Source organism: Lissotriton helveticus, chromosome 4_1, assembly GCF_964261635.1.
Source record: "Lissotriton helveticus chromosome 4_1, aLisHel1.1, whole genome shotgun sequence".
NCBI lineage: Eukaryota > Metazoa > Chordata > Amphibia > Caudata > Salamandridae > Lissotriton > Lissotriton helveticus.
This window is the reverse complement of record NC_136063.1, coordinates 614,112,731-614,139,435: the sequence shown is the minus strand read 5'-3', so window position 1 is coordinate 614,139,435 and position 26,705 is coordinate 614,112,731. Positions and strand designations below refer to the sequence as shown.

General features: G+C 44.4%; 1 protein-coding gene across 1 annotated transcript in view; it reads right to left on the bottom strand.

Annotated features, from left to right (window-relative positions):
* The window catches only part of GGH (gamma-glutamyl hydrolase), a 184,180-nt gene extending 160,169 nt beyond the window's left edge, over nt 1-24,011 (bottom strand). Inside the window, exon 1 of the mRNA XM_078687250.1 lies at nt 23,562-24,011. Within this exon, the coding sequence (XP_078543376.1) occupies nt 23,562-23,685 (124 nt within the window). The 5' untranslated portion in view covers nt 23,686-24,011. The remainder of the gene's footprint in view (nt 1-23,561) is intronic.
* Nucleotides 24,012-26,705: the final 2,694 nt, after the last annotated feature.

The window sequence follows — 26,705 nt, the reverse complement described above, 5'->3', positions numbered from 1 at the left end:
ATGTACCCAGCTCAAGCGAAAGCAATATGTCTAATACGATAATGAGCATGATTCTCTGGCCACTACGAGAACTGTACAACAAAGAAAGAAGTCAGAGAGCAAAAGACGCCAGCACCTGAAATGGGATTGCTCAGACTTCCACAGCTCATTCCCTTTTGGAGAAATACCCAATCTTTAACAGGATGGAAGCCTGCAAACTACTATTGAAACCACGCACGAACCTTCCCTGGCCTCAATAATGAGTTCTATTAAACAGTTTCAAGAGGAAGCCCATTCAGACAATATCGATGCCAAGGGGGCCACTAAAAAATTACAAGGTGGAATCAGGAAGCTAAATAAGATCTGTACAGACATTGGCGACCAGGTTTCAATGGTGGAAGCACGGACAGAGACGCTGGAGGTGGAAGTAGCCAGTTTGAATAAACAGGGAGGCACTCAAAAGGCCTGCCTAACAGATCAGATGGCAAAAATGGAAGAGCAAGGGAACAAGCAACAGAGAAACAACTTGCGGATACTGGGGGTTCCTGAAGGCACCGAAGGTGATGACACCAGAGGGTTCATTGCTAGGTTACTTCGAGACGCTTTTCCTGGGCAAATTAACTGGAACTGGGACCAAGAGGTCCAAAGGGCACACCGCTTCCCCTTTAACATCAAGCAGAGGCGAGACGGGACCAGCTCCAAGAATGTGAAACCCAGGGTTTTCTTACTCTTTTTTGTGAATTTTCTTCTGAGGCAAATGGTGTATGATCAGGCTAGACCGAACTCCCAGAAAGAAGCCCAGGGAATAAAATTACTTGCCAAACTAGACTTGTGCCATGCAACCGTAGAGCGCCGGTGGAGGCTTTGCCAACTGATATCCCCTTTTCAGCCGCAAGGCACTAAAGTTTACCTAATGAACCCGGCGAGACTGAAAGTTATATTGGATGGTTCTACACAGGGTTTCCTGTCAGAAATCAAGGCTGGAGAATACTTAAACGAGATAACGGGGAGGAAAAGATTGAATTAACTATCATTGGGGGGGATCTTTGGGTAAGCGAACTTGTTGACTCCTGTCTAGACTGTTAAAGACTGGGCAGCCTGGTGAATGTAACTCACACTTGCTAACTATCATTCAGGGTTTTCCTGACTGCTCGAATTTGGGGGGGAGAGAGGGGACACAAAAGGTTTGCAGTGGGGGAAAAATTTACTTTTCAAGTGGTTTTTCAGCTGGTCTCTCGTTTCTTTGAATTAGGCACGGGAAGCTCAGCACAAAAAGATGGGTAAAAAGGGAGAAGAAATATACACACGAAGAAGTTAGAAGGGCTTAATTGAACTTAGAGGTATGATAAAATTAGACTGTAAGATTATGTCCAGAAAAGCTTGGGTAATTATTCTGGGTCAGATTATCCAAGTCAGAAAATGAGCATGTTGAATAAACTTACAATTGTATCCATATAGATCTGCTGCCAAAACGAACTATAAAAAAGGCAAAAAGTAGGATAGCGTTTACGTACACTGGGGGCTGACATTGTCTGTCTCCAGACAACACATATCGAAGGAGCGCAGAAGCATTTATTGAACTCACTAGGGTATAAAGTAATAGGGGCAACCTCGCAAGGGGCCTGGGTTAAGGGAGTTGGGATATTAGCTGCAAAGAAATTACCTCTTAGTGTCAATAGAGTAAAATCAGACTGTCTCGGGAGACGGTTGATTGCAGGGTGCTCTCTTCCTCCAAATTTTACGTTCACCTTATGCTCTATCTATGGGAGCAACCAGGCATAATTAATCGGGTTAATGAGGAATTAGCACAGTGGCCACTTCCTATAATTCTTTATGGCGACTTAAATATAAACTTACCTAGCACCTGGAAAGCTGATGGAAATTGTAAGTATAAAGGCAGGAAACCAAGGGTTTTTCAGGCTGTATTAAACTTGATAAACACCCACAGCCTGAAGGAGGTATGGGCTAATACAAAACCCGAACAGGATCAGGGACCTTTTTTTCAGCTTCTCACCTCTCTCTAGCAAGATGTGACTACTTCTTGATATCTCCATCTCTAGCCCAACTCTTTAGTATCGCCATCGCACCCCCATTTTTGTCAGACCACAACCCACTCATTTTGAATTTAGAGGGATGGGGTTATAATGGGCCAAACTCGAATTTGAGCTTTGAAAAAGAACTCTTATTTGATAGCAAGTATCAAGCACATTTGCAGGGTTGGATTCAGGAGCTCTTGAATATAAACGTGGGGTGAGCTCCAATTATGATTCTTTGGGACGCTTTAAAGGCAGGAATCAGGGGGGAGACGCTCCAGTATCCTATCAGAAGGAATACAAGAGAGAAGGCGCAGGTAACCCATCTGCAAGATAAAATGTCCTAAGCAGAAAGCCAACTAACATTAGCTGTGCAGGATTTGAAGTTGCACAGCTAGCCGTAGCCGCTGCCAAAGCCGAGATTGGGTCTGTATTTGCCGAGAGAGCAGCGGGCAAAATGGACAACGGTTCAAGGGAAATTATATGAGTGCGGCAAACCTATTGGTCATCAACTTGCACTAACTATTAGATGGCAGTCAACTGCTAAGGCAATCTCCTGAATCATACAATTTCAAACGGGGTCACAAATGACCCGGATAAAATACAAGAGGTCTTTCGGGAGTTTTATGAAAAACTCTATACAGAAGAGGATACTAGGCCCTCTGAAATTAGAGGAATAGAAATTGCGGAATACCTAAAGACAATACCGATAACTGAACTTAACACTGAGAGTAGGGACCAAATGAAACATCCCCCAACCTGGGAAGAGATCGCAACTGCATTAGCAAGCCTACCGGATGGCAAAGCCACGGGTATGGATTGCATCCCAGTTGAGTTCTATAAACATTTTTCATGACAAGTCAAAGATATCTTCACTGAAGTGGTTCTTTCCATCTTTAATGGCGCACCTCCTCCCTCCTCTTAGTCCTCAGCCAAAATTGTAATATTCCCTAAAAAAGATAAAACACCACTGGAAATGTTGTCCTACAGGCCAATTACCCTTATAAACACAGGCTCTAAAATATTCTCTAAAATCATGGCATCAAGAATATATACTACCATCGAGCCTGTTGTTTCTAAATGGCAGCACAGGTTCATCCCCAAAAAGGGAACCACAGAGCACATCCGCAGGACCATCACTCTTTTTAACATCGCCAGGGTGGCAGGAGACCCAATCGCATTAATTCTACTCGATGCTGAAAAAGCTTTCGATCGGGTCTCCTGGCAATTCCTTTGAAGCATCATGCGGCGAATTGGCTTTGGTCCCAAGATAGTGCAGGCCATTCAAGCCCTATATAAGAATCCTTCAGCTAGAATTTCTATCAATGGGCATCTGACGGAACAAATAGAGAGCTCACGAGGGACAAGACAGGGGCGCCCTTGCTCCCCATTGCTTTTTGCCCTGTTTATCAACCCGCTTATCTACAAACTAGAACTCAAACCTGAAATAGTTGCTGTAAGTAGGTATGGCATAGACACTAAGATCATGGCCTATGCCAACGACCTTGCTGTAGTAACTCCTGAACCCAAAGCTGCCATTAAGGCTCTGGAGCAAGAGGCACATGAATTTGGAAAGCTATCTGGGTACGCGCTCAACAAAACAAAAACACAGATTATTTTAAATGATGAAATATAATGGCTGGATAACAGAATAGTTCAAAAAGCCAAATATTTAGGAGTTAATATATTTGCAGACTTAGATCTAATAGTATACGAAAATGTGACCCCGTTAGCAGCTGATAATAAAAAATCACTTTAAAAAAAGACAAATTACACCCGACTATAGTAGGAAGATGCAGCGCTATAAAGATGACCTTTTTTCCTAAACTACTTTTTTTTTTCGAACCATCCCGTTAGAGTTTAATAATAGCATTCTTCATTTGTTTGAACAAATCTTTTCACAGTTTATTTGAGCCTATACACAGCCGAGAAGGGCTTTTAAATTACTCTCCCTGCCTAGAGATGGGGGGGTGGGGGGGAGCTCTCCCCAATCTAAAACTATGCTATTGGGCAACAGTTTTACAATATTGCTCCGACCTATTATATGAGCAACCAGATTTGAATCCCATGGGATTACCATCTCCCTATATATTGTTACTAGGAGAGGCAGCTAGAATTTGGCTACTACAGGCGGGTACAATTCAAAACTTTGCTGAATACATATAGGGTTTTCTCCAACACACGCAGACTATTTGGATTGGGCAGGCTAAATCATTATACCCCCATAAAAAACAACGTAAACCTGCCACTTATCTTCGAAAAAACATACTTTCAAAATTAGTATTGAGCCGGCATTTTAAAAGTGGGGGATTTGGTGACTTCAGAGTTCGTGCGGCCGTTTAGTGAGCTGAAAGACTGCTACAACCTAAACGACAACACAGATCTTTTTGTACCATGCCAGTAAAGTCTTTTTCTCGCATAAATCGGGAGGAGCAGGTGGCTTTGTGCAGATAGATCTTATAGACATGTTACAGGGACTTAGACCATCCCAGATTGGTTATATCGATACCACATTAAATATTCAAATGCCGGATGATATTGGAAAAATAGATGAAAAGTGGTAGCAGAAATTGAATACTCCCCAGACACCTTGTGTCTTGCACTGAGTCTTGCATTTAATTATTTGTTATCATCCAAACTACAGGTGCAATTTTACAAGACAGGATTCTTCCTATATATTACCCCTAGCAGGATTTCTAAATGGGGAACCGGTAGGGGCACAACGTGTCCCATATGCTCTGAGTTTTCGGCGGACTCGGTGCATATGTTTGCATCATGCCCAAAACTAAAAACTTTACTGGAAGAAGTGCAGCAGTTCCTCGGGGTGGTTTTGTTATCAGACATTCAATTTACCCCAACAGTAATCATGCTAGAGCTACATGAAACGATCAATAGGAAGGCGGGGGTGCTTTGATGTTTGTCGTCATGACTATCTTTAGGATATGTATTGCCTCACATTGGAAAGACACGAACCCTCCCTCATTCGCTCAATGGCAGACCCGGCTGTTGGCTACAAGTAAAGTAGAGAGTGCTATCTACGCTAAAAAGTGTAGACGCGCACAAAAAAAGAGGACTGGAGATATGGGAACCCTTAACCAAGTAGCTCGACACTATGAATGTATAGGACATTTAAAATCTAATATTTCTTCAGTCATCTACCTTTCTTTTGCTCTTCCTGCTTGCTTATTTGAGTTATTATTGGACCTGCCTTTTCAGACCTAATTAGAATGTAATTCTTATGAATGGTTAAACTGTAATGAATGTATTATTTATGATAGAATCTCCACTGCCGGTTTCTTTTCCGTATGGATTATAGCAGAGGGGTTGGGGGGACGCCGTAATGAACTACTTTGATTTTGTACTCTAGTATATTGCATTTTGAAAAAAAAAAAATTAAAGAAAAAAAAAAGCACCCTATGGCAGGCACCCCATAGTGCCTGTCACAGCGTGCATGGTTGTAAAGAGGGATTCCATGGGTACCCCCACAGGCCACAATCGGAGGACTCAGGGTGAAGGGGGCGTTCTATGGGCCCCCAAAGTCAGATTCTGACACCTGTTCGGTGTCGGGCAAACCGATTCAGAACGGCTGTCTGAATCGGTCATTGTAATCGCTTGGTCGGAATCCGTTTCCATAGAGCTGTAATATTAGTCTCCAAACAACTCTGGCTGTTCGAATGCCGTTCACAACTAAATCGAACAGCCCGGTTTCCCTGCATTATAATCTGTCGCTCGGAAATGTATCCATTCGGGGCCTTTAGGACGGACATCGTAATCGGCCCCTTCGTATGTTATCTGAACGGTGCCCCAGCTGCTTTGATTCGGCCGGCATTAGGATTGCTTTAAAATGGAAGCTATTTGATGCTGAATGACAAAGGATGTTGTGGGATGAAACAGGGAGTACCCTATGTGGTGACCGTTTCCAGGGTCGTGACTTGCGGTCATAACATGTTATTTCCAGCTGCATGTACATTCAAAGAGGTGACGATTTGGTCTTCAAGAGCTATTTTTAATGTGAACTTTGATAAGTTGAGCAGGATGAAAGCCTTGTTGTTCCAGAAGGAGGTTTCTTTAACATCTGTTGGAGACACTTTTGATCTCCATGTTGCAAGGTCTTCTTCGGAAACATAATTGCTACTACCCACTAACCTTCCTCAACATTTTGGAGAGTTTTTGTACTGCATATATAAAGCATCTAATACAGAGGAAGTAGTACACTTTTTTTTAAGTGATTGGGTCTGGTTTTGTTAGCAAGTTCCAGGCTGCCTTCAGAGTGATTCCATCTTATATACACTCAACGGTTTCTTTTTTTTTTTAATTATATTTTTATTTTAAACTTCAAAACCAAAGCACACATCTTAAAAGAATACAACATTTTCTTCTTACATTTGTTCATCTCACAATAGTAAAAGGGAAACTTAAATTAAATCAAAATAAGCTCAAGAGAAGAACAACCAATACATCAAGGTACCAAAAGTAACACATTGCCGCATTTATGAAAACAAATTAGTAGATCATCAGCACAACCTCAGCCTATCCCTGTTCTCCACTTCTCCAAAGGTCCCCAGATTTTAATACCTCGCGCTCTCCCCACCCTACCTTTTCTTGCATATACGTGTTTTTCTAAATTATGTATAGCAATAAGATTTGATAACCATACTTGCATGGATGGGGGATTCTTATCCAGCCATACTCTGGCTAACATTAATCTAAAGACAGCAGCAACCATAAACAGAAACATTGCATCGTTGGTATCCAATTGGGCATTTCCCGCATCGACTCCCAGCATAATTAAGCTTACTGTAAGAGTTATCTTTATCCTTAGTGAGTTGCCTAAGAAATGCTTAATATCCTTAACTACAGTATATAACTGGGGACATGTAGCAAACATGTGGACAATATCTGCCTCAGAGGAATTCCATCTGGGGCAGGTGATACCCTCGGTACCCCCCCATTTTGCAATCCTAGCTGGAGTGTGGTACAGCGAGAATAGTGTTTTGTAGTGTTGGATTGCAAGGGGGCAGAGCAGAGCATTGTCCGACCTAGTTCCAGTGATTCATTAAAGGATTCGGGAGTAGCCTCTATTCTCTCCCCCCATTTATCCCTATGCTTAATCAGGTCATCCGTTTTATTTTTTGCCAACGCAGCATATATCGACCTAATGGAATATTCCTGCCCCGTAGTTATCCCTTCCATCAATTCATTAGTTTGAAAACCCAACGGCCCTCCTTGTTTATTTCTTAAAAAACTCCTGATCTGAAGGTACTTAAAGAAGTCCCTTCTATTTATTTTATATACATTTACCAGATCCTCAAATTGTACAATCGTCTCTAAGTTCATTAAATCCCCAATTTGATGTATCCCTTTGACTTCCCAGCCCGCCATTACGGAATCAGCAAAGATTTCTTCAGGGAATGATTTATTTTTATAGATTTTGGTGTACCTATTGAACCTACCCATACCCGTCTTTTTAAGAAAGGAGCTCCAGATTTTTAGTGCCGCCCTAAGAGTCGTATATGTCTGTCTTCTAAGAAAGCCCAGATCCGTAAAGAACAGAAAACAATTTTCTGTATTTTGCCCTAGTACTAGTGTGTAAGCTTCAATTGACATATTAATAGTCTTTGATAGCCCCCCGCCTCCTCCTATTAGTCCCTGCATATATTGGAGAGCAGCAGCCAAGTAATACAGTCTAAAATCAGGTGCGCCCCAACCCCCTCTATCCCTTGGCAAAGTAATGAATTTATAAGCCCTACGGGTTTTTCCTTGGGCCCAGATAAATCTATTAGCTATACTTTCCAACGTACTAAACCATTTATTCTCAAAGGTTAAGGGTATTGACCTAAATAGGTACAAAAATTTAGGTAGGACCATCATTTTCAACACATTCGTGCATCCGACCAAAGAAAGGTGCAAGTTATTTATCCTTTCCAAGTCGCTTTTTACCTTTACTATCAGTGGCTCCATATTACGCTCGACTATATCATCCAAATTTGCAGAAATATCGATCCCTAAATATATTGCACTGTTTACCACTCTGCTATCGTGACTACTTGCAAACCTATTCATGATAATCTGAGTTTTGGTTTTGTTCAGGCTATATCCTGAGACCCGCCCAAAGCCATGCGCCTCTACTTCTACTCCCCCTATAGCTGTATCCAGATTCGGCGTCAGTATAGCCACGTCATCGGCGTAGGCGAGAGTTTTCATAGTGCAACCATTTAATGACATAGGCCGAATTACAGGGTTTGCCTCTAATTTGCGAAGTAGTGGCTCTATGTACAGGGCGAAAAGCAGTGGAGAAGACGGACATCCCTGCCGAGTCCCTCTTTGAATATGCACTATGTCCGAATGCCCTCCATTCACCCTGATTTTTGCAACCGGGTCTCTGTATAGGGCCTTTATTGCAAGTATATATCCTGGCCCGTTACCACACCACTTCATAACTTCCCACAGATATCCCCAGGCGACCCTATCAAAAGCCTTCTCGGCGTCTAAAAAGAGTGCTGAGATAGGGTCACCTGTGACCTCCGCAGCATCCAGCATAGTAATCACTGTCCTAATATGCTGTGTAGTACCCTTCCCAGGTATAAAGCCATGTTGTGTTGGGCTTACCAAATGTTCAATACAACCTGCTAATCTCCTTGCCAGCATCTTCGAATATACCTTAACATCTGAATTCATCAGTGTAATTGGCCTGTATGATCCCGGGAGAGTTAAGGGCTTCCCTTTTTTAGCTATGACAATTATATCTGCCCCCCCCCCATGAATCCGGTGGCTGCCCCCCTTGTTGTACATATAACATAACTTCAAACATATAAATCAACAAACAATCGCGAAATATTTTATAAAACTCGACCGGAATTTGGTCAGGCCCTGATGCCTTTCCTGATGGTAACCTACTTAATGCCTCAATAAATTCCTCCAAGCCTAGGTTAGATTCGAACATTTCTCCTTCCTCCCTTGAGATAGATGCTGGGACTATATCCTTAAGATAGTTGCTAATTTCCACTATTCCCCCTGTGTCTTCCCGTGCATACAATTTTTCATAGAATATTCTAAAAACATCTCTTATCTTATCAGGGTCTGTAACCATGGCACCCAGTGGATCCAGTATCTCTTTTATTTCTGCAGCTGCCCTCTGCTGTCTAACTTTGACCGCAAGGATATGTCCCACTTTCTCGCTACACTCATAGGCTTCTTCTTTTTTAGCTAGATATTTTTCAGCAAGCTTTCTAGAAAAGCTCTCTACAGCTTCTGCCTTCAATTCTACCAAGTTTAATAGTATATGTTCCAAACTGGATTTGGATTGTACTGCAGCAGCTAATTTTCCTTCCTCTATATTCAACTTTTGCCGGATGGTTTCCGTCTTTACCCTTTCCTTCTTGCGTCTTGTCAATACATAGCACAATGTTTCCCCTCTAACCCCAGCTTTAAAGCAATCCCAAGTTTGCCCGATAGAGGCAGTACCATGGTTAATCTCCCAAAACGACCTAATCCATCCTTCCATGTGCTTCCTATATTCGACATCTTGGAGAAGACTCCTCTCGAAGGTCCATATTGACCTCTTATTCTGTGGCTGCGGAACCTTCACTGTTAGTACTAATGGACTATGATCGGAGATAATCCTTGGTAGTTTTTCAATTTGTGTCTCCGAAACCAAAGACCTTGAAACTAGAAAGTAATCTAATCTTACCAACACATGATGTGGTGCAGAAAAAAAAGTACTACTATCTAACAGTGGATGTTGCATTGCCCACGGATCTACCAAAAGATTATTGTTGACCATGTTAGCAATAGCCCTATTTACCTTTCTCTTTCTACCACTGTACACAGCTCCTGTATTCATGAAAGAGCTTGTGGGGTCATGTAAATTAAAGTCGCCACAGCATATCACTGGTTCAGGCCACTGTGCTAATTCTGTATCTATAAATTGCCAAATCTCCGGATCATCCTCAGTGGATCCATATATTGTTACTAATGTTAACCTGAATCCTTTAAAACATAGCTCCGCAATGGCCCATCTCCCCCATTGATCTTCTTTTTTTCTTTTAATTACCGCATCTCTTCTTCTCCCCAGGATTGCAACCCCTCTTGTCCTAGTTCCTTGCCTACTAGCTGCCAATACATCAAAGCCCAGTTGGTTCATTAGAAATATATGCTTTTCCTCTATATGCGTTTCCTGTAAGCATACTAAGTCAGGGCTCGACAAATTCACTCGACTGCTCGCATTTGCGAGTGAGATTGATTAAGGACGAGCTATTTTTAGGTCCTACTCGCCCTTTCTGGCGAGTAGGAATACAAACTTGACACATGACCTCTGCCTCTGAAAGCAGAGGAAATGTGACAAGATAGGAAGATTTAAAGGCATCTTTATTGCTCACAAAGTAAATGAACAATAAAAATGCTTTTAAATCTTGTTCTTTTGTCACATTTGCTCATTTTTTAGAGTTTGAGGTCAAGTTCATTTAAGTTAGGTCGAGGAGATTTTGTAGTTTACTAGACCTGCAGGTCTAGAGCATTTTTTATGATTTGTCGAGCCCTGTAAGTCTACTTGTAGAGTTCTGATATAAGCTGCTACATTCGCCCTCTTCCTTGGGTCGTTTAACCCACATACATTTATAGAAACTAGCTTACATGACATTGTATATTAAAGCAAAAAAAACATTTCTTCGTTTTCCCTTCTCTACTCAACAAAATAAACACCAAAGTATATATACAATCAATGTGTGCTACAAAGCCTAACCAAACTATACCCTTCCACTGATTTTTCCCCTCCCACCCCCTCCCTTCCCCCTGCCCACCCCTTCCCTCCCCATCCCCCTCCCTACAGGCAAATAGGTCAGCAATGACCTATGTGTGGACGCTTCCTGGTTGTGTTAGTCGCACCCCTCTCCCACCTTCTCCAATGCCCCCCCCTTTCTACCAAATACATTTCTCCTCAAGGGACCATAGATTTACTTTGAAAAGCTTTCAGCCGTTTAGCAGAGATCAATCGCTTATTTCTTATTTCTTCTCCCTTCCCAGTTCTTGTATATACTCCTGTGCTTTCACTTCCGACATCAACATCCTGACTCTGCCTTTTGTAATCACTTTCAGTCTGGCTGGAAATAGCAAGTACGCCTCTGAACCTAGAGCCTGAAACTGCGGGATCATACTTCTAAGCCGCCATCTCCTTTCAACTGTCACATGACAAAAGTCTGGTCTCGAAAAGAAGGTAACCCCCTCCACAGTTCTTTTGCTGTCAGGTCTGATTTTCTGAATGATTTCTTCTCGGAGCAGAAAATTGCCAACGTAGACTAATATTGCTCGAGGGAGTGGCGCTTTAGAGCCTCCTTCGGCTCCATATGTCTTACGCTGGACAAAGGGGAATCTATGCGCCCTCTGGATCTCTGCCTCCCACTGCCACTGGGACTCAGGAAACGCACCCTTCAGTAATTTGACAATAAACCCCCTAGGGTCCTGCCCTTCGAGCCCTTCTTCAACCCCCAAAATGCGAACATTATTGCGTCTCTGACGATTTTCAAAATCTTCCATCTTCTAAAGAAAATCGTCTGCCCTCCTTTCCTGTTGTGTTTTAAATTCGCTAAAGCTCCGAAAATCATCCTCCATCTTGCCTGTTCTTTCCTCCACCTCAGCAACTCTCCCCGAGAGGCCTTCGTATAGCTTGTTTGTTTTCCGGAGCGTTGTTTGAATCTTCTTAAAGTCTTGTCTTGTTTTACGACTTGTGGATCTCGCTTCAGATTGTATTTGTTTCAACATGTTGAATACCATTCCTAGTGCATTATCTTGCCTTGCACCAGTTTCAAACTCTTCCTGATAAGTCTGTGATGTTGCCGAATAGTCCCAATCCAATTTCCTCTCAGTGCCTTTTGTGGGTGATTTTTCATACCTGCAGCGCCTTATCTGTTTCCTTCTTTGTGTAGTGTCTCTGCCTCGGTCAGTTCCTGAGGAGGTAGATGCTGACAATGAACCTTCTTCGTCTTCATCCTCCTCCTTCTCTGCCTCTTCTTCCACCTCTTCATCTGTTGTCTCCCCCTCTTGTTGTATCACATCGGAATCCTCATTTACTGAATAGAAATGCTCCCCCTCCAGTGAGCCTACATCTTCTTTCTCCCTGGGGTGTCCAGCTTCTAGTTTTCCCGATACTAGGCTTACCGAGCTTCCCCATGTAGGATTAGGGGCGTTAGTCAAAAGTTCTGCTTCCACCTGCATGATTGCCTGCAACATATCTGCATTTTCTTGCCCCCTTGGCACCCCCTTACCACTTTCCTTATCCAGAGTAATCGTCCTCTGCAGAGTTTCCTCCACCCCTCTCTGCTCGGCAGCACTCACAACCCTCTGTCCTGCATTCTCATGAGCCTTCTCCTCTGGGTTCCTGCCAGCGACCTGCTCGGGGCTCACAGAAAGCGGTTGCTTAGCAACAACCGGCTCAGCGTCTGACACAGCGTCTGCCACGTCTCCAGCTCCCGTCGCTGCTGCTGCCGCTGCGTCCTCGAGGACCCACCTCTGACTAGCTCCAGGGCCCGGTTCTGCCACACCAGGGGCCCCTGCTGCCAAGGCCGCCATCTCCGCGCTGACCGGGCGAGTAAATGATTCCGGTAAGGTGGGCTGCCTAAGGGGGGTTCCTTTGTCTTTCCTAAGGATCGCAGGCTTTTCCACAACTTTGGTGCGCCCTTTCACTGTAGCGCACTCCTCTCCGCTCAGTGATTTTCCCTTTGGGTCCAGTTTCTTTCTTATAGGAGGCGCTGTCGTTTTCTTGATAGCACCCGGGTTCTTCGCCGGCATTTGTACCTTTGGTGCAACGGGTGTCACCGGTTCGGCAAGGGTTGGTTTACCGGTCTCCACACCTTCTTTAGCCTTCATTTTCACGGATCTTAGTGACATCTTTGCGCGCCACAAGTCACTTAGATCCTTAAGACCAAATACTGAAATGTACTTAATTTGCCGCAGCAGGCTACCCGCGAGAGCTCTCAGATTCCGTGTAAGCCTGCCAAATTCAGTCAGCCCATCACTTCTGAGCTGGCTAGTAGTCGGCTGGCCAGAAAACAAACCAAAGTCAGGATTGAGTACCATGCACCTCTGAGCACTGAATCCGCCTCTCATACGGACAAGATCCACGGCTATCCGGAGGGTCTAGCACTATCCTCGTAGCGCCCAGCTATTCCATGTAGTAGCGTCCAGGTGGGAGAGAGGTTTTGGTGCGACTGCTCACCACAACCCACCCGCGGCCATCTTGCCCCCCCACTCAACGGTTTCTTACGTTTTTGGAGGTATATCTTTGATAGTTTTTTCAGATTGTAGGTATTTTGGTTCTATTTTTGCTGCTCCCAATAGTTGCTACACCTCGTGGCCAAATGGTAATGGAACTGCTACACCTGCTGCCTTGTCGTAATGCAGTGTTTTGGTCTGGCTTTGCTTCAAGAACGAAATGACAACTGGTCTTTGCCCTTTCAACTTGTATGGTTATATTGCATTAAGCGTGGGTTCTGCCGACTACTGTGCACTTCCCAGTGTGCTCTAGGTATGTGCCTGAATCAGTTCTCAAACTGTAATATAGCCAAGGTTGTATATGCTATTTCCTCTCCTTGCAATCAAAGCTACATAGCACAAACTACCCAAAAGATCTGAATCCGGATTTGCCAACACCAAAGCCACCTCTGATACAGGACACCCAACGCAACACTTGTTAAACTTTTCATTGATAAAGTAATACGAAGTTATCACCATTATTAAACCTACCACCAAGAGGCACAGACATAGGCACCATCCTCAACAAAGAGGAACTCAAGTGGATATTATGAACTAATAGCTTGCACACTGGGCTCAATAAATGGAAGACTGGACCACCCTGATTTAATTGTGGACTTGCCATTTCAGGTACTTGCATCATATGGACCCGCATTCTGTTCTTGGTCTCGTGTGTATATTGCAATATGGCCACTTTCAGCTGCCCACGAGAACCGTCACACCAAGCTTTCAGGCTAATCCTGTTCTCAGATCTCTCTTAATGAACTGCTTGTTAAATAACTTATTATGTTGTTAGTGGTAATAATTGAGAGCAGAGTTGTCTTTTTATGTCCTTCCCTGCAGCAGATAACTCTCTTCCATGCTCATTTAATGAATTATTATTGGTGTTTCAGAGTATGCACTGGGTCTCAGAATGTACTTCTGTTTATTTCTACAACTCTTTTTATCTGGAATCAGATATTTCTCTCCCGCTACCCATTCATAATGTATCTTTCTGTCTCCTCTCTCAACATTGCCCTTCCCATACCTTGATCAGCTTTCTAGTATTAGATACACATGACTCACTCCACCAGGCTGGCTGGCGCAACACGGTGTGACGCGTATCCTAAACATTGCTATTTTTAGAGCTTTAGATCCTTACTAGTGCGTGCACTACCATGGAATTAGACATTTCACACTCACCTGGCACCCTGATTGCAGGTACTACCAATAAAGATGGGCGGATAACCATACCGTCACGCCAGTATGATCTTTATCGCGTGTAAATCTGCAATGCGTGACCCTGTTTTTTTCACTAGCGAGTTACTGCTGTACCTTGACTTTTTATTAATTTATGTTTTGGCTCCTCAGAAATCAGTGGGGTGTGCATTCGGCTTACCAACTCCATTAACTTGACTGTGCATTTTAATGGATATGTCATACTATTAGCACTCACCCGGGACCTTGCACATAGGCCCCGCTTTCGGAGGTGGGCAAATAAATTCACCGTCTCACTGATACGATCTCCTTAGCTGGTAAGTCCCCCCGCACCTCCCCCCCGCTTCACCACCGTTTTTCCCACACTAGCAAGTAAATGTTGAATCGTGATTATTTATTTTTGAATTCCTAGAAATTGCAGAGTCCTACCCCCGATTACAGGCTCTGGTAAATATCAGCATGGCATTTTCATTCATCCCGTGAAAATCACACTCGTGTTTCCTTACACGTTAACTCATCTGAGAATAACCACCAGATCAGTGGCTAGTTCTTCCACATTCTCATTATTTAGATTTCACTACCAGGATGAGGGTGATTATTATTATATGAAAATTAGGATAATCCCTGGGACGCCGTGAAGGCACATTAGCTGACCTGCTCCATACCTGTGTCAACGCCACTCCTCGCCGCACCCGCTTCGCGGGAGCCTCTTCGTGGGAGGTCCGCCCACCAACGCTGTTTGCCAAACGCTGCTTGCTTGCCCTGTGCTTGTTGGACACCGGAGGCGCTGAGAGGCTGCAGGGGAGTTGCGCGGCAGGGACTCACTTTCCCAGGAGTCCCTGCGAGACCAAACAACATCCGGTCAGCGCCCCCTGCGTGCCCCGCCTACAGCCGGCAAGCAGGTTAAAAGGACCTCAGAGCTGCCCAACTGTGAGAAAATTAGGATAATCCCTGGGACGCCGTGAAGGCACATTAGCTGATCTGCTCCATACCTGTGTCGACCCCACTCCTCGCGGCTCCCGCTTTGCGGGAGCCGCTTCGTGGGAGGTCCGCCCACCAACGCTGTTTGCCAAACGCTGCTTGCTTGCCCTGTGCTTGTTGGACACCGGAGGCGGTGAGAGGCTGCAGGGGAGTTGCGCGGCAGGGACTCACTTTCCCAGGAGTCCCTGCGAGACCAAACAACATCCGGTCAGCGCCCCCTGCGTGCCCCGCCTACAGCCGGCAAGCAGGTTAAAAGGACCTCAGAGCTGCCCAACTGTGAGAAAATTAGGATAATCCCTGGGACGCCGTGAAGGCACATTAGCTGATCTGCTCCATACCTGTGTCGACGCCACTCCTCGCCGCTCCCGCTTCGCGGGAGCCGCTTCGTGGGAGGTCCGCCCACCAACGCTGTTTGCCAAATGCAGCTTACTTGCCCTGTGCTTGTTGGACACCGGAGGCGCTGAGAGGCTGCAGGGGAGTTGCGCGGCAGGGACTCACTTTCCCAGGAGTCCCTGCGAGACCAAACAACATCCGGTCAGCGCCCCCTGCGTGCCCCGCCTACAGCCGCCCTCCCACCCATAAAATCAGGTGAGGGGACGCCGGGCAAAGGGCGGGCCGTCTGTTGCCGTCCGGGGACGGACGAGGACGGGACGGACCTACCCTTTAACACCTATGCCTCCATAACAAGTAGGATTTCTTTGACCTGTCTCATAGTGCTATTTTATAGTGGATTCGCAGCATATACTGACATTTGTTCTGTCCTGTTGTTAACAAAGATCTCCTGCTACCTCCCACAAAAAAACATATAACTTTTTATAACATGTCTACAAGGGGCAGCAGGAGTAAGACTGCTGCTGGGGCGGCTGCAGTGATAGGTCCAATAGACAGTTTTATTACACGCACTAATGATGCCATTGATCTTAGCATCTCAATACTGCAACGAAGAGTATCTCGGGACCTAAACTTTGCGAAACGCTCCTCTCTAGGAAGCATTAAATCAGCCAGAACTCCAGGTATCGCCAGTACCCTGAGAGTGGAAGATACTAATGACATTATAGACGTTCCTCACACTTTATTGAATGAGGTAAATCTATCAGTATCGGACACTAGCACCAACTGTGAGCTGGACAGTGATCTAGAAAGATCTCCCCTTCTCAATGTGGCTTTAACTCCTGAACTAGTTAAGGATACCTATGAGAATGCTTCGGGGGACACACAGGGGAGGGCAATTTCAAAACCAGCTATATCTACTATGCAACCTTTACCATCGACTCGCAAGAAACGTAAACGCCCGAGAGGACAAAAAGGTAAAGCCACGTTGGCTGATGTACACCAACAACTTGAGTCTCTTAACACAAATACTAGTCACGCATACAGAGATAGGCCTGATAATACCATAGACTGTGATCACCTGATTGAGCGAATCGGGATCTTCTGAGTATCTATATATCGCCAGTCGAATCCAGGCTCGCTCGACTAGAGAAGAGAATTGAAGAACTGGTATCTTTAAATAAAAACACTCCCCCTGCCCCTCCTCTTAACGCGGCTGGAGCACAAAAAGCTAAACCCAATGAAAGCAAAACAGCGCCGCCACAACCAAAAGCCATACCCGGTGGAGTCGCTGAGACAAAACAAAAGACAATAGCTAATAAATCAACACCAGCAATCCACCCTGCACCAGCTATTAGTCTTCCCCCAACGACCACTAGTGCTCACTTAAGAAATCCTCAAATGGTTTCGCAACACGTGTCACAAATTCCCACTCAACTCAGTAACATGACGGCAACAACATTCTATCCTAAGACCCCCTTTGAACTTCCATATAAAGCTAAGCAAATTCCTTCACGGATCACCTTACCGCCAGAATGTGGAGTCTTTGTACTTGTGTTAGTTAATGTGCCTATACTTAAGCAAGAACAGTCAGAAACTGTTCTATCATTAAAAAATAAAATCCTTCACTGGCTTTCGCTAAACTGTAATTTCCCACTGGAATGTGCGGGGGAAATCACCCATGTACAGAGAGTGGGATGGATAGGCCCCTTGCGAAAAAAATTCGAGGGCGACTGTGTAACACTCAACTTCAGAAACCCTCAATGGGCAGAAAAGACACTAGCCAATGCCCCCCCACCCTCTACTTGGGAATTCAACACTACCTTGCTTCCCTTGGGCTACTTTTATAGGCATCTGCTTCCAACAAGTTCAAGTATACCGCCTAACCCTATGAATCCTCCCTATGAAAGGCACTTTCTGCCAGAAATGAAGACTCCCTTCTTTCAACAAAATCCCAAGTTTGTCTACCCTACAGGATCAGTACAATGGCACCAGAGCCAAACTCGCTTGCCTCCAACACTTCATCCCTATCTTTCTACTACCCTTCATCAAGATTACAGGGACAATCGATGGACCCAAGCTGCTCAGCTGCCAACTACTTCCTATAACATTCCTACTCACAACAGATATAATGTATTTTCTGGGCTAGATAGCAACGACTGACTCACTACCCCCATAACCAACTGGGAAGATGCACCTACATTAGAATCAGGGGTGAACTCACAACTTGGGGGTACATGTATGTCAATTTCACTGGGGCACTCTGAAAAAGAGGACATTTTGAATGTATCACCGGCTCCTACTATTCCCGGTATATTGGGTATGTAGACAATTCAGTCACTGCTATAGACCCAACTCACACAAGGTCAAAACTACATTTTACATTTTGGAATATCGCTGGATTAGCACACAAACATAGCAATCCTAATTTTCTGATGCAACTTAACTTAAGTGCTATCATTTGTCTCCAGGAGACTTGGGCCATTACGCCCATACACATAGTGGGCTTTAAAACATTTTGGTCCCCTGCAAGGAAATCTCCCTCGGGCAGAAACAGCGGTGGCCTCGCCACCTATATTCTAAATACCTTACAAATGAAGGACATTGTTCCCTTAATAATAAAAGATAACTTCCAACTCATAATTCTAAAAAGGAGTAAACAAAAAGTGTACATACTAGTAAATTTCTATAATAACCTGCCGCAAATTAATTTGCTAACTACCCTCACTGAGATTGCAACAGCTCTACAACAACAAACCACAAAATATGCAAAAAACTCATGCACAATAATTTGGGGGGGAGACTTTAATCTCCATCTATGCAGGAATAGTAATAATAACAAATGTGGCATCACCGATGAGGAGGGCATCGGTATAACCCATTTTACACATTCCATCGAAGGAGAGAAAATGAACGAGGTCATGGCTGAACTAGAGTTAGGTTTCTTAAATGAAAAAAAAAATCCTCCTGCTCCCTTTTTGCCAACTTTTAATGGAAGAGGACTAATAAGTCTGATAGACTATATACTAATTTCTCCCCTGAATGGGATAGATATTGAACTGTTTAAAGTAGCAAAAAAACCATTGAGTGACCATTTTCCAATTATTGCATCCTTCGTGGAAAATAGATCACATAAACCTACCAATATTATGGCCGTTTTAGGCCAACAAGAACTTGCAGTAGGTTCGTTGAACGGTTATACATTAAAATGGGGGAAAATTGACAAGGAAGCTACAACTAATAAAATAGTCAATCATTGCTGTGCCGAAATTACTAACTGTCTTGACCTTAATTTACAACCAAAGGAGGTCATAAACAGTCTCAATGTCGTCTTAAAAAATATACACAAAGATTTAACTAGGACCTGTATGCAAAAGTCCGAAACAAACCAAAATAGCAGTTGGTTCAATTCGGCATGCACAAAGGCACACACAAGACTAAAAGAGGCCTTGAACAGGGATAAGAGGGATAGAGCTGAGGTTGGTAGATTAAGGAAAGAGTATGCTGTCGTGATGAGGTTAAGAAAACAAGAACTAAAAGCTGATTTATGGAATCGCCTCAGCAAAAGCACAGAGTTGAAGGATAGCGCAATGTTCTGGCACATAATAAGATCACCGTTTTTAACAAATAAAAATGAATCACCCTCCATCGACGTCGCTATAAGCGAAGATGAATGGGTAACCCATTTTTCGAAAGTTTTTAGTAAAGACACCTCGGTAGATATTGATCACCCAGTCTCCCTAACACAGGTTACATACCCAATAAATTTACAATTTTCCCATGAAGAGGTTCAACTGGCATTAAAAAACTCAAAAACCGGTAAAGCCCCTGGTCCAGATGGGGTTCCAGCCGATGTTTTTAAACATCTACCGGACCTCTGGTCCCCCATATTGACCAATGTTCTAAATGCCACACTAAAGGTAGGGCTATTAGATTACTGGAAGTCATCGATATTGGTCCCGATCTACAAGAAAGGGGATCGAAATACCCGTCCTGTTACAGGCCTATCTCCCTTCTGGACTCGCTTGGGAAGATGGCAGGGCGGATCCTTCTCAATCGACTCCAGGAGTGGGCAACCGACCAAGGAGTTATATCAGACATACAATATGGCTTTCGTGAAGACCTAGGAACAGTGGACCAAGCACTTAATCTCTCCCTCCTTGCGGTAAATACATGGAGGCTAAGGGGTTCACACTTTACATGGTCTACGTCGACTTATCAGCGGCGTTTGATTGCGTCGCACATTCAGCATTATGGAACATAGTGCTGAAAATGGGTGTTGACCCCGCGATTGTTGATTTCCTCCGTGAAATGTATACAGGAACCACAGGTAGGGTAAGATTTGGGGTCAAAGGGGAACTTATTGGAAGTTTCAGGGTAGAAAAGGGGGTCAGACAGGGTTGTGTGCTGGCCCCCTTTCTATTCACTGTCTATACTAACGGCTTGGAGGCAGCGATGCTTCGAGGTAGTAAAGATCTACCTACAATAGCTCGTCGGCAAATACCTGCATTGCTATATGCCGACGATGCCGTTATTTTAGCAAGAACCCCAAATGAACTCTAGTGTGCATTAGACAGATATTGTGCTTTTATGGCCACTCTGAACCTAAAATTAAATGTTAAGAAAACTTATACCATGCAGGCCGGGAAGGGGATTGGGAAACATCGAAGGTTGTTTGTAAAAGGTTAACCACTAGATAGAACAACAACCTACCCATACCTGGGAGTAGTAATAGATGAGAAGTTCAAGTGGAACCCAGCGGTCAATGCCAGGAAACTTACCTGTCTGAGGGAAATTGTCTCACTAAAAGCATTCTCACAAAGGCTGGGCCAACGTCCAATACAAGAAATGATAAAAATATACAACGCAAAATGCATATCTACGGCAATATATGGGGCGGGACTATGGGGTTTTGTAAACGTAGATGTTATTCAAAAGATTGAAAATTCCTTTTTAAGATACCTACTCGCGGTCCCAAGGAGTACCTCCACATATCCATGTCATACAGAACTGGGATTAGACTATATAACAGACATTATAAAACTACAGCCAGTAATGTTGTGGCGTAGAATATGGGTCACTGATCAATGCCATCTCACGAGATCCATTATTGAAGACACTCTGAGCCTTGACCAATGTAAAAAAATCAAATGGTTAGCCTTTGTCAAAGCAACACTAGTGGACTTGGGCTATAAAAAATACTTTGACTATCCTTCTAGGATAAATGAAATTTCTAAGGTGGACCTAAAAAAGGAATGTCTCGCACATCTGAGACAGCTACGTTTAGTAACAGAGATCCACAAACAATCTGTACAACAAGCCATACTAGTGCAGACTGTCTTTGCATCGGAACCCTATTTGTCTTTTAGTCTAACCCAATACGAAAAAATGCTGTTAACTCGTTTAAGGCTTGACATGTTTCATTTGTTAGTCTCCTTTCCAATCCAAAATGACTGGGCGTCAACACGGTCATGTTGTCCGTGTGATTTGGTATCTACACAATCAACCATACACACTACTTTATTTTGCAAATTCTTTGTAGAACCCCGTAGACGCTGGTTACTCCCCATTCTAAAATTTTGGGGGCTTCGTCAATGCCGCCCTGCATTCTTGGCACTCCAATATTTAGAAAATGAAAAATACGCCAAAGCAATTGTACGTTTTCTCAAATTTTGTATTCAACACCGTCGCAATCTATGAACTGTCTTGACCATGAGCGACATTAAGAAGGCGTACAAATCCTCAGGTTCTCAGACGAATGATAAATTGTATGTCACATTTTGCTGTTTTTTAACTGAGCTGTCTTTTTAAACCAACTCTTTTTTAAATTGTTTTTAGTATCTTAAAATTGTGATTATACTGGAACAGCAGCGCATGCCTGTGATTGACTACACATTAGTGTTTTGTTTAGTCCCATTACGGTGAGACTTATATAACTCCTTTCTTTTCCTTGTTCTCCCCCCATCCCCCACCCCCTTTCCCTTTTCCTTTTCCAGGCAATTTCTCAGGCAAAAATTCTTGGGTCCTGATGATGATCCTCGACCTTAATTGGGATCGAAACATCGTCAACATTTGTGTCTTGACTTTAACTGTTTTACTTGTATTCATTATGAGCAAAAGATGCTTTTTCCATTGTGACTTTCTTTATGTGCATTTACTTTTGAGTCACTCTCTGTATAAATGCACGAGGTCTGGAAATCTGGTGATTTCCAATCTTTTGCCCACTTATTTTATGTTTTATGGTTTTGAATGATTGTCTGATTTAATAAATGATCTGAATCTCCAATTTATGGATATGGATTTGCTGATGTATTTGCTAAAGATTCGTTTTCAGTGTTGTCCTATGACATTGCTGTTGCTACATTGAATGCTTAAGCTCCTGGATTCATGGATTCTGGCTTCTCCCCTGTGGCTACAACACCTCAATTGGGTTTTAGACCTTCACACAGTACCGAGACTACTTTGGTCGCAGTGATAGACCACATCAGATGTCCTTTAGATAATAACACCCACGTACTACTTGTGCTGTTGGACCTCTCCTCAGCATTCAATACGGTCTGACATCCTAGAATGCTGCAAAGATTGCATGAGGCAGGAATCAATGGGACAGCATTATCATGGTTCAAGGACTTTCTAACCAACCAGACCCAGATTATTTATCTGGGATCCTATAAATGGCGCACCTTGAAACTTAAAAAATGGGTACCACAAGGCTGATGCTGGAGCCCTACACATTATACTATACTCATGGCTTAAAGTGGGCCAGGTCCTGCAGGGTTCTTAAAGGTAGGTGCCGAGGCGGGTCCCTCTTGGGCTCTCCATTTTTAACTTCAGGTTGGAGGAAAAAAAACTTAACTCTGCATCCATCACTACTTTTGAGGTAACTTCAAAGAGACTCATTTTTTACTATTATATAGCGCAAATGTGGAGCAAACACGAGCACCAGTTACATTACACAAGGACATATTCATATTTTGAATCACAGGATGTTGAGCAGACGTGAGGCTGGAATCTGCTTTCGCAGCTCGAAAGTCGGTAGCTCTAGCCTTACGCCACAACTTTGCCCACAATGAAAGCATTTTCAATATTGCAAACAACTAAGTCATAGTTGCTGCTTATTTATAATATGCAATTTACAACCATTGACAAAGACATTATTAGCCCTGGCTTGTTGGAGGTGTAATATTACTTGTTAGGTTATATATCTGGATGAATGGATAGATGCAGCAAAATACCAGTGGGGCAGCACACTATGCTAAGTACAGATTTTTAGTTTAAGTGTTTTAAGCCAGGGCATTATTTACATCAGCCACGCCCCTCTGAGAGACCCCCCAGTTTTTTCATCCCACTCAAAGCCCTGACTATACTCTACATCCTATCACTTCCACCTCCTGCCCCTTTGATTAATGTTAACAAAACTTGGAAAATAATATTAAGGGGGCAAAATATATTTGAGGGAATTTTAGGGCAGACTTGTTAAATAAGGTCAGAGTTAGTTGCCATCCCAATAATGTTTTATTTTTGTGAGCGCAACTCTCCCAGAACTACAGAGTATAAATGTAATATAGACCCATTAATGCAGATGTCAATAATAGTTTTTAACGTGTATACATTTGTGCTACTGCATACCAAATGCGGTTCACAAACGAAAGTACTTTGCCTTTTCCGTGGTACTGTAAATTAAGGCAGCAATTACTATTCTGTTAAAATATTCATTATTCATTGTGGTTCCTCCGGGAATTCAATCAGTCTTAAAAGTGAGCTAGCTTCGCGCCGTACAGCACACAGTGTTCTTACCTATTATGGGTCTGTCATTGACACCGCCATGGCTCAGGCTGACAGCTGAGCCGCAGAGGAGCAGAGCGCCCCCTAGCAGCAGGAGCCACATAGGTCTCGGCGCCGTAGGCATTGGGGTCCTCATCTTGTGTACTGCTGCCCCTTGTCTATTCGCAGCCACCGGTCCGGAACTAACTGCTTCTCAAAACAGCTGAAGCTACAGTGTACTCTTCATTGCATCAGATTCCTTTGACGTAACCCTGGACCTGTCATTATGCGAATGAACTCTGGGACATGTAGTCAGCCTGTGCACAGGCTCCTGTGTACACCACCCTGTGTGTATTAAGTCTGTAGGGGTCATCGATGGTTGAATCAACCAATCAATGGTTCGCATAGTGCTGCATATCACGCTTGAGGGTATCCAGGCACAAGGGGCGGGGAGACTGCTGCTGGGTGTTGTCAGTCAAATGCAATATAATATTCTTGAAAAACAAACAAATTTCCCGTCCCAGCCTTCGCTAAACCACGGAGTTCAAAGTACTCAAATATCTTTACCGCTATGCTTGGCTTCTTCTGAAAATGTCGTACTCTGTAGGACAGGGCACTATTATTGAGTTATTTGTCACAACGGAAACCCCAATTCAGTATGATAAAACGTACACAACTAAATAAGGACTACATAATGTTAGTAGTTTTAAAGTGCTACATGCCTTGTCAAGTACTTTCAAATACGCTTAATAATGCGAAAGTAAAAAAAGACAAAGGTCCTAATCTCGTATTTTCTTAGTTTCTGTTCAGTCGTTATGCAATAAGGGGAACGACTACCATTGAAAGATGGCCGTGTAAACAACGGCCATTGAAACTAGAACGAACCATACGCTGTATTAAGATCGCCAAAAGCTGTTATACTACTTTCTAGTGTGCCGAATTTTCTTTTTGCTCTTTTGTTGTTATACATTTCGATATGCTTCCATACCATACCGTCGGACCGCTAGACACAGGCAGCAAGAAATTGTAAAGTGAAATTCGTGGTTATCAAAGCACACGGTCAGCATTCTAAGATGGCCGACGTGGTTTGCGATGCCTGCTTTAAAAAAATCAATGTAGTTTCAATTGTCTTTCTTTTATTTTGATTACATTATGCGGAACACGGATTGACAGTATCTAATCTTTTGCTGTATTTTGCTGGCTGGTCACTCCCGGAATATTCGAAGGATGATCAGACTGGAGTAGTTTCAGGCTTTTTTCGTTTTTGGTATCTGTGTGGAACTCCACTCACTGGGATTAAAACAACATTGCTTATTAATAGTGTAAATGTAGCAATGTACCCAGGGCTTTAAGTGGGATAAAAAAACTGGCGGGTGTCTCAAAGGGGCATTGCCGATTTAATTAAAGGCGTGGCTTAATAACACCTATACTAAAATATCTGTGCTTAGCATTGTGTGCCGCCTGACTGGTAAATTTGCAGCTTCCGTCATTGCTTCCAGATAAACAATACAAACAAGTAACGTTCCACCTAGAACAAGCCAGCTCTATTGGTTTGTCAATGATTGTTAGCTGTGTAGAGTGCCACCCGGCCTCTACGTGGCTATGTGTGCGCACACCCCCCCTCGTGACCGGGCTCGGTCTGAGGGTATATAATAAAGGGGCCAAGGTCACACGTGGCCTGATGCCGAACTGTGATCAAGTGTGCAGGTGTCTCTGTTCTGCCTGCATAAGGTGTGCATCACTGCCAGGCCTTCCAGCCCTCTACACTGGCGACAAGGGCGTTTATCCTGCACCCTCGCCTGCAACACTGCCCCGTTCCTGTGGCCAACGTTCAGCCCGCCGGCTGCTGACAGGGCCGGGGAGATCGTGCGCGCCCTGCAGCTGATCAATCGCCTGACTCCGGCAGCTCCGCCTCGGACGGGCCATGCTCCCGTCTTTCACCGGCATTGAGGGAGAGTGTAGCGGTGAGTGGCAGCACCCCAGCCGCACGGCCCACAGTGGTGCACCCCCAGAGCTGCTCCTCGTGCGCGCGCTGGGCCACCCCAGCGTTTCGGCAGTTACCCGCCCCAGCGCGCGTCACACAAGGCCCCACGTGGGATTCCTGCTGTCAGAGGAGCGCCCCACATCTTGCGCACGTGGCTCCCAGCGTGGGCCCAGCCAGCAGACTTCACAGGCCACGTGACTCCCTGCAGCACCTGGCAGTCCCACAGGTGCCACACCACAGCCACTGCACAGTGCCAGCACCGCTGCCTGGGGGACAGAAGAGGGAGATTCCCAAGGGGGCAGAAGAGCACACCATCAGTGTGGAAGAGACAGAAGGGGGTGAGAGACTGCCCTGTGACTCTCGTCTCACACGCAGCGCGAGTCAGGCCAGGACATACGTCAAAGTCACAGGCCGCGAGGAGAGGGAGAGAGGAATGGTGTGCAGACAAGTGAAAGAGGGTGCACTCAACAGCAGGGTCCCTGTACAACAGCAAGTGTCGGCACAAAACAGAGAGGCATCATGGGAAATGACCCAGCAGCACAGGTACCGGCACCCACAGCTCTTCATGCGCATGCCTCAGTGACGCCTCTGACAACTTTCAGCCAGCTAACAGACCCAGTCACAGTGGCACCATGATGGAAGCGCTGAGTGGGATGCCTAAATCACTACTTCACCAGAACCCGCGAGAATGATGGGAAAGTGAAGCGCTCGTTTCTTATGAATTTCGGAGGGGATGAACTATATGAAATGTTTGAGTCACTGCATAATACCGGCACCGATGAAGACTAAGAAGCCGCGATTACAGCTCTAAACATATACTTCGATCCCCAGATGAACCCAGATTATGAGCGTTTCAAGTTACGACAGGTTCGACAGACGAAAACAGAAATGATAGACATGTTCAATGCCAGCCACGTGCACAGAAATAGATCACAACAACGAAATCAGAACTCCGCTGATTTCAAGATGTAAGTCCGTTACCCTGAGGCGCCTCATCTTGCGACAGCCAGGGATCTCGCTAGATGAAATCCTGATACTGGCTCGATCCCATGAGCTATCCCATACGTGCGCCGAAGAAATGGAGGCAGTTTGGATACGGAACACGTCGGCGGCCACTATACAGAAGCAGGTGCGTGTGAAGGAGTAGACCGTGGATACCATCCAAAGACGTCCGTGGGGAATCAAAGACAGGG